The sequence below is a fragment of the Pelophylax lessonae genome, assembly GCF_965119305.1.
Source record: "Pelophylax lessonae genome assembly, chromosome: 4".
NCBI classification, from domain to species: Eukaryota; Metazoa; Chordata; class Amphibia; order Anura; family Ranidae; genus Pelophylax; species Pelophylax lessonae.
The window spans coordinates 96,930,814-96,943,758 of NC_138771.1; the positions used below are offsets into that span (position 1 = coordinate 96,930,814).

The following is a 12,945-nucleotide window of genomic DNA, read 5'->3' on the forward strand; positions in this document are numbered from 1 at the left end:
CCTATGAATACCAACAATGGGGCCCTATTCCTCCAATTGATACCAACAATGGGGCCCTCTTCCTCCCATTGATACCAACAATGGGGCCCTATTCCTCCCATTGATACCAACAATGGGGCCCTATTCCTCCCATTGATACCAACAATGGGGCCCTATTCCTCCCATTGATACCAACAATGGGGCCCTATCCCTCCCATTGATACCAACAATGGGGCCATATTCCTCCTATGAATACCAACAATAGGGCCCTCTTCCTCCCATTGATACCAACAATGGGGCCCTATTCCTCCCATTGATACCAACAATGGGGCCCTATTCCTCCCATTGATACCAACAATGGGGCCCTATTCCTCCCATTGATACCAACGATGGGGCCCTATTCCTCCCATTGATACCAATGATGTGGCATTGGGTACATCCACTGACACTGGGCCATTTTCTACTCCCACTAGGCAAGTTCGGCCCCCCTAAAGTCTGAAAGACAATAAAATGGCCCTTTGCTTTGAAAGATTGGAAACCCCTGGCCTAGAGTTTTTAAAATAAATACAGGGTCAGAGTCATCAAGGAAGATAGTTAAAAAGCATTAAAAGCACCTTTAGAAGAGTTCCCATCTACTCTTATTCTGGTGACAGCCCAAAATCAGTGATTTTCTTTCACTTTTAATCTTGGTAATAACAGTAAACAGGACAATTAGAGGGTGAATCTCCCCAATGGTGGCACAGACAGCTGTAAAAACCAGACAGGTGATCTAATCCCTCTCTACTGTATCCAAAACCTAAAATAAAAAAAGTTTTGCCTTTAGATATACTTTAAACTTTATTCTTCAGTGAAAACCAAATTATTGCTTGTATATCGGTTTTGTGAGCATATATCTGCAATCCAGTTTTTGGCCTATGAATTTCTAGCACCTTTGCATGAGGTTTTCAATATTTTTCTGCATTTTTCATAAACCTGCCCCCCATACATTAAATGGGGGAATCCCCTCACACCCATCCCCCCCCCGCCCTAATGTACACTAATAGCAGGAGGTTTCCCCACCATCACAATACAATGATCACTGCTGCCGGCTATAGTTAGCAGCAGCGATCAATAGCCTAAAAGGCTTGTTGTCCTGAAGCCGAATGATCAATTGACTTCAGTACAACCTACCTGCCCATAGATCGACTGAAATTCGTCTGGTTCAGCATGAATTCTGGTCTGTCCATGGCCAGTTTAAGTTACACCATGTTTTTCACTAATTCAGCCCTCTCCCCTTCTTTATATGTGAAGTCTGGCACACTAATATGGAGAGCTATATATTCTTAAAGACCAATGGTATATATTTTGTTTAATATAGAACCTGACAGCATCAACATTTTGATAATTTAAGGAATTTTAATGCGTTTCTAATCACATAGAAGGAGCAGCCCATTATAACAGTTTTGACAAAGGACTGATTAAAGCTGAAATGGTAACTTGGTAAATCATTCACTTTAGAAGTTAACCAAGTAAATGCAATACTTCCACCTAGCCTTGGAATACACTGTCCCTGGATAATCAGAGCAGTTTCACTGAAAATTCAGAAATTTCCCATGGATTTTTTCATAATTCCACTTTAATGGGTACATTATCTAGCAGCAGTATGTGGCTTTTCCTTTCAACTGTGATGTAAAGGGGACTGTGATGCAAGTATGGAGGGGGAGATGTGATGTAAAGGGGGGGGGGGGGGCTGTAATGTGAAGGAGGTAATAAAACAACTGATAAAAAGGAGCAGGGGGGGGGGGGGGGGGCATTGGTGTGAAGATAGTACTGTAATAAGAGGAAGGGAGGAGGGGGTGCGCGGAGGACACTGATGTAAAGGGTCGACTGAGGACACTGATGTAAGTGGGGGGGCGACTGAGCACACTGGTGTAAAGTGGGGGAAGGGGTACTGTAATATAAAGGAGACTGAAGGCACTGATGTAAAGGGGAGACTGATGTGAAGAGGGGGAGGCGGAAGACACTGATTTAAAAGGAGGACTAAACTGATGTAAGGATGGGGGGGGGGGTGTTGAGGACACAAAGAGAGGTAAGGGGTACTGTGATATGAAGGGGGAACTGGGGACACTGAGGTGGGATAGAAAAACACTTCTATAAAAATGAAGAGGGCTGTAATGTGTGGACAATGCTGTAAGGGAGGGGTCTGTGTTGTGAAGGAGGGACTGAAGACACGGATGTAAAGGGGGACCTGTGATATGAAGGAGGCACTGAAGACACCGTTGTAACGGGGGTACTGTGATATGGAGGACCAGGGTCATAGCACAAACATAAGATTCAAACCACAGCTGGAAAAACATTTTACTGGCTGGGCCTCAGTGAAATATAACTTATTATGCCTGCTGTACGATTTGCTTGTCTCAGGACTCTGCAGCAAAGCTAAACCACATTTTTTCCATATGAATGGGGGGAAAAAAGTATGCTGGGAGGAGGAAATGACATGTAAAAAGCGAGGTAATGGCAAAGGATCTGCTACTGATGGCTTGGTGCTAGATACCACAGCATACCTTCAGAAGTCTAGTGGAGTCCATGCCTCAACAGGTTTTGGTGGGTGCTCATAAGGTTATGGTTGATCGGTGTATTTGGACAGCCAACTGAGGTTTTCATAGTAACAGTAAAACAGAGTAAAATGTCAAAAAGGGGATTTATGTACAAATTTGTAATAAAAGCTTAGTGGCCTCTAGGGACCAAAGATAAGCTATAACAGGATGAAGATTAAATGGTCCATAGTTGGAGGGGGTGCACAGCACACAGCCATATGCAAATTCAAGGCCGAAATGCAAGGCTGGGCAGCATTGCTAAAGTGTAAGTAAACCCAACAAAATTGTTTCTTGGAGTTTGAGGGACACAGGAAATCAGAGACTTTTGTGCTATACTGCCACTTATAGGAAGATTTGCATAATGGTAAAAAAAAACAACAAGCCCATTCTAAAACAGTCACTGCTGGGAGGAGGAAATGACATGTAAAAAGCGAGGTAATGGCACGGTCTTCCTCTTGGCAAACACTCTCTGCAGTATTATGCAGCGGAGACAACACAGTATATTAGAGGAATAAAACCATAAAATGCAGGCACAGTGTTGAGTATTTCCAGTGATATACTGTAGCTTGCAGAGCACAAACCATGTAGAGAGGCCTCGTAGCGAATATCATTTTTAGTTCTGCAAGTACTGAAAGGAGGGCCAATATTGCTTGTTTCAAAGACCTTCTGAAATCAAACTGGTGGCACAGCAATTGACACATCAGCCATGCTTACTATAAAAAGGTGAATACTGAGCACTCCCAAAGTCTGCATCATATGTCTCTATTTTTCCTATAAGTGTAGCAATCCTCTTTAGCTCTAGTGCCCAACGTGTGGCCCTCTGGTGCATGCAGTGCTACCCCAGAAGTCTGTAGCCGATTTGGAAAGAGGCCTTCAATAGAAGTGACCTCTAGGAGTCCTATGTAACATGTCTCTGGTCACTGCTTGTATCCTACTGCATGACTCCAGTCTGTACTTCTGTAGCCCAGTCTATGACCATTTCCTCTTGTAAGTCTTCAAGCTATGTCTTATGTAGCATTACACATAATGAATGTTATATGTGGTCCTTTGGTGATGCCAGGGGGCAACATATAAGGCATCCTAATACCCTATAAGTTGACCTCCACTGCTCTACAGAACTGGACCCAGAACAGTACATGACTCTTCTTTTGAGGATAACAAAACCCAATAAAGGGGCACCATGGGTATTTATTTTCCATAAGACAATGTTTGGCGTCTACCATTAAAAAGTAATAATGCTGTAGCTGAATTATTGGTATAGCTGCCTGGAGATGCCAGATTTGTATAAATTGAATTTCAAGACCGATTAACAGCTACAGTCTGTGGATGGCATTACAGTGACCAGATGTTATGATGACCTGTCTACATTTTGTTCTATAAAACAACAAAGCCAAAAGATAGTTAAGCTCTGAAGAACAGGGTTCGCCCCTCGTAACACAGAGGCAACACTGGGCACCAAAGGGTCTTCCCTTGCCATCAGTTGAGTGGTGTGGGTCAGCTAGAGGCACTCTCAGCTGAGTTTTTTGATACGCTTGTGTTTATGAGTATATCAAATACTTGTTTTATTTATCAATAGAAATTTTAGCGGTAATGCTGTAGGCCAGTGCGCCTGCTCTTTGTTTTGAAAAGATACCCATGAGTCCTGAAGGGGGCAGCAAGGCACAGCAGTGCTATACTTGGAAGACAGTGAAGCGGGCAGTATATCAAGCCCTTAAGCGCCACACTCAAGCGCAGGAGGTTCTTAAAATACACGGTGTTCTGACATAGCTCACCTTTCTTGGCCAGCTGTGTCCCAAAGCTGCAAGTGAACCCTTTGTCCTCTTCCCGCTACACCATCAGGACCGTTCGCTCTATACACCTGTGGAGAGATAATTAACCATGACATAAGAAAACTTTTATCAACTGAAAGAACAGATAATATGGGAAATTAGCAAATGACATGCATAATGAATAAGAGCAGCCAAGAAGATGAATAGCAAAATAAGATGAGGCAGATCTTTAGTACATGGCTTTGTACGCAATAATTGACAGAGAAGCGTAGGCAATAATAAACCAAAAATAACCCGATTTTGAAAACAGCGCGGCCGTGCGGGGTTTGGCCAACACAGCAATGTCATTCATTCACAGTGATCTGTAAATGAGAGAACTACAAATACCGTCAGCCATTGTGGCTTACAGCTTTTAGTTCTCAGTGGGCTGCAAGGTTGCCAATGAGTGCTCTCGTAGTTCATTTTACAAGACCTGCAGCTTGTAAACAGTCAGTCTGTATTTGAGGTACAGATTAAAAGCCGTCTGCTTGTCTGACCATGGGTGCAATGATTTGCAGGCTCCTAAGGGAAAAAATAATAAAAGGCACCTTTCTTTCCTAGCAAAAAGATGTGCATTTATTATTTTTTCCCTTTAGTTAAATCAACCCCAAATTGTTAGACAGTGGACTTTGTTTTTGTGTTGTGAATAAAAACAGGTTGCAACTCTTCCCCACTTTATCCAATTTACAGAAAGTTGCAGCTGGCATTTTATTCAAACAAAATGTAAACCAAAAAAAGGTAAGTGTTTTTCTGTGAAAAAGCAAAAATTATATTCCTTTTCATAGAATGCGGTTCAGGCTATTGCTTTGCTTTAGGTTGTCAACAATTTTAGGCCAAAGGAGGCTATAAAGACACAATGGCATTGTACTGTGAGATAAGTAGACAAAAAAAAAAAAAAAACTAGGAGTCTGCTATTCAGCTCTAAGCACATTCTATATTTTATAATAATGGTTTTATATACACCCATTATCTGTATCTGTGATGCAGATTTAGTGGTCTTAATAGGATATACACCAATCAACCACAAATTATGATCACCAACAGGTAAAGTGAATAACACTGATGAGCTCATTACAATGGCACTTGGAAGTGGGTGGGATATAATAGGAAACTAGTAAGCATGTTCTCCCTAAAGTTAATGTGTTAAAAGCAGAAAAAAATGGGCAAGCGTAAGGATTAAACTACTTCAACAAGGGCCAAATTGTAATGGCTTGACGATTGGGTCAGAGGAACTCCAAAACCGCAGCTTGCGTGATGTCCCCCCATCCGCAGTGGTCAGGACAGTCCAAAGAGTGTCCAAGGAAGAAAATCCGGTGACTCGGGGACAGGGTCACGGATGGCTAAGACTCAATGCATGCGGGGAGGGAAGGCTGGCCAGTGTAATTCGATTTGATAGAAGAGCTAATATGGCTCAAATTGGTGAAAAAGTTAATGCTATTTCTGATAGACCGGTTTCAGAACACAGCGCAACGCAGTTTGTTCCGTAGAGGGCTGCATAGCTGCAGACTAATCAAGGTGACCATACTGACCTGTGTCCACAAAAGCCTACAATGGCCACCAGAGCATCAGATCCGGCCTACAGAACAATTGGAGAAGGTGGCCTGGCCCAATGAATTCAAGAATGGTTTGAGCAACTCAACAAAAAGACTTGGAGGGGTTGACTAAAGCCTCGTACACACGCAACGATTATCGGCCGACCGATCGGCCGTCTTTGGTCCAGTGTTGTTGTGTTGGTTGACATGTGCTCTAGACTGCACACAAATTTTATCGGCCAACAAAAACCAACTTCAGAAGTGATGTCATGTTCTGGTTGACTTTCCGTGTGTTTTTTCTTCTCTGAGCATGCCCAGTCTTGCTCATCAGATTTTTGTCTGCCGAAATCTGTACTGACAGATGAAAAATCGGCCGTTCTGTTGACGGACAACAAAAATTTTATAGCCTGCACACCAGATTTTATTCGGCTGAAAAGTCGGAGTCGGTTGACAACCTAATACTAGCTCATTATGCCTTTGTCCTACAGGGGGTTTTTTTTTTTCGGTGAGGATACAACGGCTTTAGAGTATCTGCCAATGATGGCTTGGTGCCAGATACCACAGCATACCTTCAGAAGTCTAGTGGAATCCATGCCTCAACAGGTTTTGGTGGGTGCTCATAAGGTTATGGTTGATCTGTGTATTTGGACAGCCAACTGAGGTTTTCATAGTAACACTAAAACAGAGTAAAAATGTCAAAAAGGGGATTTATGTACAGATTTGTAAGAAAAGCTTAGTGGCCTCTAGGGACCAAAGATAAGCTATAACAGGATGAAGATTAAATGGTCCATAGTTGGAGGGGCGCACAGCACACAGCCATATGCAAATTCAAGGGCGAAATGCAAGGATGGGCAGCATTGCTAAAGTGTAAGTAAACCCAACAAAATTGTTTCTTGGAGTTTGAGGGACACAGGAAATCAGAGACTTTTGTGTTATACTGCCACTTATAGGAAGATTTGCATAATGGGAAAAAAACAACAAGCCCATCCTAAAACAGTCACTCCTACTCCCAGCATCCCTTAGTTTTGTGAAAAATTGGTACCAAGAGCAGTATCAAACAGAGGGACAGGTGTCCTTAAATAAACCCCAAGAAATTATTTTTACAGTAAATACATACATTCCATCATTATTCTTGTTCATTGAAGGACACAGAAATTCAGACTGCCAATATCTGACCCTCAAATGGTACTCAGAGTACCAGGCCAAATTCTGATCCAGGCCAATATACAGAAAAGACAGGATGCTTCCTCTGAGGAATTCCATGCTTTGTCTGGCCACCAAGTGAAGTTTGCTTAGCATTGAGCAAAGGAATTACTGATTTTGGGACATCTCTGTCCTCCAGAACCTGGGCTTCAACATTCAAGGGTCAGAGCCTGGGAATGGAGAGGTTAAAGTTTCTTCTGGGAAGAACAACTATGGCTTTAGCTGTGTCTAAGATGAGACCCATATATTCAGAGTGATAAGTTATTTTGAATATTTGGATTGTAGAAGGTTGTCCAGATATACTACAATGGCAAGGCTAACACGGGGGTAAACAACTTTGTGAACACTCAACCTGCAGAGGATAGGCCAAATGGCAAGGTTGCAAAGGGTAAGTTATGGACCCATAGAACAAAACAGGAATCACTGATGCATTTGAAAAATGCCTTGCTCTCAGGGCAGCAGAGTCAGGGAACAGTCCCCAAAGCTAGTGCAGAAGAAAACATCAATCAAGATAGCTGCGTAAAGAGAAGATCTGCTCATGTAGCTTGTAGAGAAACCTTGTTTGAAGAAAAATTTGCAAAAATGTCAGACTTTTCTCAGCAGATCAAAGTCGTCTAGCTTCCTGGACGTTAGCATAAAAATACAAAGGCTCTATTCACACTAGTCTTGCTTTGATGTCCAAACTCCCATGACAAGTCGCACAAGTTGCAGCCCATTCTATCAATGGCACCTTTTCAAATTGGTGCGACTTAAAGTCATGATGCTTTTTTTTAAGTTTGCCAGTGTCTAAATCCTCCTGTAAATGGCATTATAACCCAACAGTATCAGATTTTCTGTGTCCCTTAATGCAGGGCTTGAAAAACCCAAGGCGTTGGGTCGCATTGGCGACTAGAATTAGCGGCCTTGCGCCTGGGCTAAACTGTGGCAGGTGTCTTGTCACCAGACACCCCAAGTCTTCCGCGAGGTGCGTGTGTGTCTCCCGAACACTGGCAAGTGCCGCACAGTCCCGGCTGTCTGTGTCAGTTGTGACAGAACAGAGCCGATGCTTCCTGTATAGTTCTGGCTCTGTCCTGTCACAGGCAGAGTGATATCAAGTGCACTCCACCTGTGAGGAGAGATACAGGAAGCATCGGCTCTGCATGCTTCCTCTATTCACACTCTCTGCCAGCGTTTACCGCTAGCAGTACCAGCCAGCAGTACCCACCAGCAGTAAGTCACATGTGCTAGGGGTGCAACTAGCCCCCGGCATATAAATGTAAATATCCCGGCATGGTAAGTGTTTCTGACTCCTACCACCATGACCACTTCAAATGGTGGTTGGAACGTTCCTTTAATATCTCTCAGAAGAAGTAAACCAACTACACACTGGTCAAATGCCGGGCAATATCAGCCGGCTCATTAAAAACTGGCCGTTATTGGGCCCATGTGTATGGCAGGCAGTCCATCAGAAGCCAGCCATTCGGCATGCGTGAAAAAAAACTGGCTACACTAACTTTCTTAGCTAACTTCTAGATTTCAAGCAAATTTGTCAAGCCCTGCCTCAATGAACGAGAAAAAAAGAATTCTGCCAAGCAACTTTGGAGAGCCTACCAGTAACAGTTAGCAGGCTGTTAGTATTACACTTCTGCGATAAGGAGCACCATGCCATGCGCACCTCTTTAAATAAATGGGCAGCCGAGCAGAAGACATGCACAGCCCGGTGGCACACTGAAGGAGTACACATGGCAGGGTGACAATGCTGCTAATTACAAGGCGTTGGCCCTCAACAGTAACGTTACTGGCAGAACTCCAGGGCTGAAACTTGACAACAGATTCACAGTAAATACAGATGTACATCAAAGAGCAATTCCACGGAACAAAGCAAACTAATTTGTGAGCTAATAATGCTTTGATACAGATGCTGCAATGAAGTAGAAATTAGACTGGTCACTATACTATAGGCAGAATCTGGGGGGGGTTGATGATCTAAATCACAAAAAAAAAAAAAACTGGAGCCTAAATGAAGAAACAAACCCTGAGAAGATAAGATCCCACTCTGCAGCCCACGATTACATTTCAGGGGAGTGTATATATCATATCAGTGGCAAAATTAAATCAGCGCAATCCCAATGTGAACAGATTTAGGAAAAATGTGCATAAAACTTTAAACTACCACTGACACAGTGTTTTCACTACACTCAAAGTAAATCCAATTTAAAACAGTGCTGCGCCACAATTATAACAAATAAATCAAATAGTGCAACAATACTCAATCAATATGATAAAGTGCTACTCAAAGTGTAAGAACAAAAAAAGTCAAAATGATAAATGCGAAAAAATAAAGTCCATAAATAATAAGTGCGTCTTGATAGAGCCAATCAACATGATGACCCACCATACAGTGCAGACTAAGGCCCCTTTCAAACAGGCTGTTCGATCTGGTCCGCCTGTAATTTTTTCAGACGGAACTGATCCGATACTCCATGCACCTCTATGGAGCAGCGGATGTCAGCGGTGACACGTCCGCTGACATCCGTTGCTATCCGATCCGATATGGTCCGTGATATGGTCCGTGAAATGCAGGACGGATGGAAACCCTATTTTCCATCCATCTGGAGGATCAGATCAGGTGAAAAATGGACAGGCGGCCCGTTTTCATCCGATCTCCCATAGAGGAAAGCGGGGCTCTGACAGCTCTGTCTCTGCAAAGTAAGCGGAGATCGACCTGTCATCCAAAAATAACCAAAAAACTTTGACCAGCACTTGTGAGGTTAATGGTACATGTGTGAATGTTCATGTACAGTCTGCGCATGCATCTTAGCGCATGACTATAGGGGTATTCAGCCACTGTTTGATCATGTATAGAATAGATGGGGGTGGCTGCAGGCTCCAGACAGAGCTAGATGGAACTCCGTAATAAAAAAGATCCTTCCTCAGACATCGCCTGAGGAAGGAGTGCGCATGTTCCAAACGCGAGCATCCTCCTGCCACTACCAGATGGGACGTAGGACACTGGAAGGCTGCCCAGGATTCAGGAAGAGCCGGAATCAACCGACAGCCCGGACCAGCGGCTGCTCCATTCCACCTCCAAGTCCTCCCTGAAGTGACATAGATGACCGTTTTAATATGCTGACCGGTTATCTTCTCTATATGAGTTTTAGATTGCTTTTATGGAATAAACCAACTTTTATATCTGCACTGAGGTGGTGCTGCGCTTTTCTCCCTTCCCTGCATGGATCTGTCATCCGCCTGCTCAGCGGGGATAGGCAGATCGATCCCCGCTGAGCAAAAACAGTCCGCCGGGCACAAAGCCCGTGTGAAAAGGACCCTAACAGTAATGTGCTGGTGCTTGTCTCCACCTGTGCAATCAGGCCACTCACCTCATATTTTGACCCATGTGTTACCAGTAGTTACCGGTTCTCCTCTGGGGACACATGATTGATCCGGTGTGCTGCTGGCGCTTTTTTCCCCAGTAACTTAATCTCCCTCCAGCCAGCTCCGTGAGCCTCGATACCACTCCACAATATAAGGGGGAACAAGAGAATAGCAGAATCTAGTGCTCTCTGTTAAACTAAAATTTTATTGTACCATAAAAATACAAGATAAAGGGTGAAGAAGTCTACACTTTGACGTAACGCGTATAGGGGGCTGAGCCTACTTGCTGACGTCACATTGAGGCCATCCTGTCAGAGACACATGTTTTATTCCGGATCAGCCCGCACTGCTTAAGTGCCACAAGTGTTTTATCTTGTGTTTTTATGGAACAATAACATTTTAGTTTAGCAGAGCACTAAAATATGCAATTCTCTTGTTTTGTGGAGTGGTATCAAGGCTCACAGAGCTGGCTGGAGGGAGATTAAGTTACAGAGGAATACAGCGCCAGCAGCACACCAGATCAATCACTTGTCCCCGGAGGGGAACCGCTGATTTCGACCTACTGGTAACACGGATCAAAATATAAAGGGAGCGGCCTGATTGCACAGGCAGAGGCGAACACCAGCACATTACCCGTTAGTCTGCACTGTGTGGTGGATCATTGTGCTGATTGGCTCTATCAAGACACTTATTTATGGACTTTATTTTTTCACATTGATCGTTTGATTTTTATGGTTCTAACACTTTGAGTAGCACTTTATCATACTGAGTATTGTTGCACTATATGATTAGAATTGTGGCGCAGCACTGTTTAAATTTTGAGTATACACATCAGCCGCAGATCAGTATTCTCTTTTGTACAAAAATCACAACCAATACCTATGATTCAAAGAAATGACTTTCCATGAACACCTGCTAAGAAGAAACAAAAATGTGCATTTTCCTGTTTTTCCAGAAGAGAAACAAAAGATCTAGAGCTCAGCACTCTGAGTGACAGTTTTTTAAAGTACATTTGGCTATGAAAAGGAAAAAAACTAAAAATAAAACACAAGACAAAAGAAAATAGTGAGTTCAAGGAGTCTCTATAAGAATTGATATATTGTGTATAGAATATTACCTCCAAAAGAAAAAAAAAAGCATTCTTCCATCCACACTATTTAACAAGGAAGGATGACTCCCCCTGGGTGCATCGGCGTCCGCAGGTAGGGGCAAAGGGGGGAAAATGCCCCCCCCCCCCGGAATCCCAACTTCCCCTTGCAAGTGGTTGTTAAGCCACTTTATACCATCCTGTCTGGCCTGTTTAATAATCCTGTGTGTCTGTGTTTCAAAAAAAACATATGCCGTTCTTTACCAGTTTTCAGAGGGCCGGGCGCCGCTCACGTGACCCGTCGGCTCTCTCCTCTGTCCGTCTGACAGCTGCCTTCAGTGGGCGGGGCAGAGGATTCCTCACGGATGTCAGTCGGGAGGGGAGGAGGAGGGGGATGGGGAGAGGAAAGAAGGAGAGAGGCGGCGGGTCACGCGAGTGACGCTCTGAAAACCTGTAAAGAATGGCTTATTTTTATAAAACACAGACACGGGGGCACACAGGATTATTAGACTGTAGACAGGATATGAAACTTTAAATGAAACTACAGCAGGAGGGGAGGTGGCGGGCACTGACACAGGAGCAGACAAGACGGGAGGGAGGGGGGAGAGGACAGAGGGCTGCGGATGATGGAGGCATGTAAACTGACCACAGTGTCAGGGCTCGGAAGCCATGGTATACCGTGGTCAGTTTACAGAGGGGAGGACATTGTCAGGCAGGATAAGCCAGGTATTTCAGGTGATACGGGGGGCAAATTACACAGCAAAGCACTGTGCTGCATAATATGCTTTAGGGAACAGGCTCAAATTTTTTTTTTAGGTTAACAAATGCTTTAAAAAATAAATGCTGCTTGCTCTTTAAAAATAAATACTCAAAATAAGTATGACTAAGCTACTCCCCTTCATGATATTGTTGAAAAGGGGGCGGAGCATGGGTGACCTTAAAATGATGCCCCCCCCCCCCCCCGAAAAAAGTTCTGTGGACGCCCATGCCTGGGTGGTTGTTCTAATACCTGAACAGTGGCTGCATCTGATACATCTGGATCATTTTCCACCCAGCTCCCTTGATTTTTCCCCATCAAAGAATGTCATGTGCGAGGGGGTTGACAGTGCCACCCACAAAGCACATTTTGAACGGTTCTTCAGGAACCAGTCAAAACTCCCACAGTTTTACTTTAGGCCCCTTTCACACATGCGGTCTTACTTTAGGCCCCTTTCACACATGCTGTCCATCTTTCATCCACCCATTGACGGATGAAAAACGGACATTAACCGGTTGCCGACCGCTGCACGACTATTTACTGCGGCGGTCAGATCTACGTCACTTGCCTGTCACTTCCTTGTGAGCCTATAGCGGGCGAGCGCGCGCCCGCCGCGGCTCGTTCACAGGGAAGTCAGTGCGTGTGACCG

The 12,945-nt window shown here is 44.0% G+C and overlaps 1 protein-coding gene across 3 annotated transcripts in view; it reads right to left on the reverse strand.

Annotated features, from left to right (window-relative positions):
• RAB27A (RAB27A, member RAS oncogene family) overlaps positions 1–12,945 on the reverse strand; it is a 233,549-nt gene that overhangs the window by 41,519 nt on the left and 179,085 nt on the right. For all 3 annotated transcript variants that reach the window (XM_082252830.1, XM_082252828.1, XM_082252829.1), the window contains one exon: positions 4,328–4,413. In XM_082252830.1, coding sequence (XP_082108956.1) covers positions 4,328–4,413 — 86 coding nt within the window. The remainder of the gene's footprint in view (positions 1–4,327; positions 4,414–12,945) is intronic.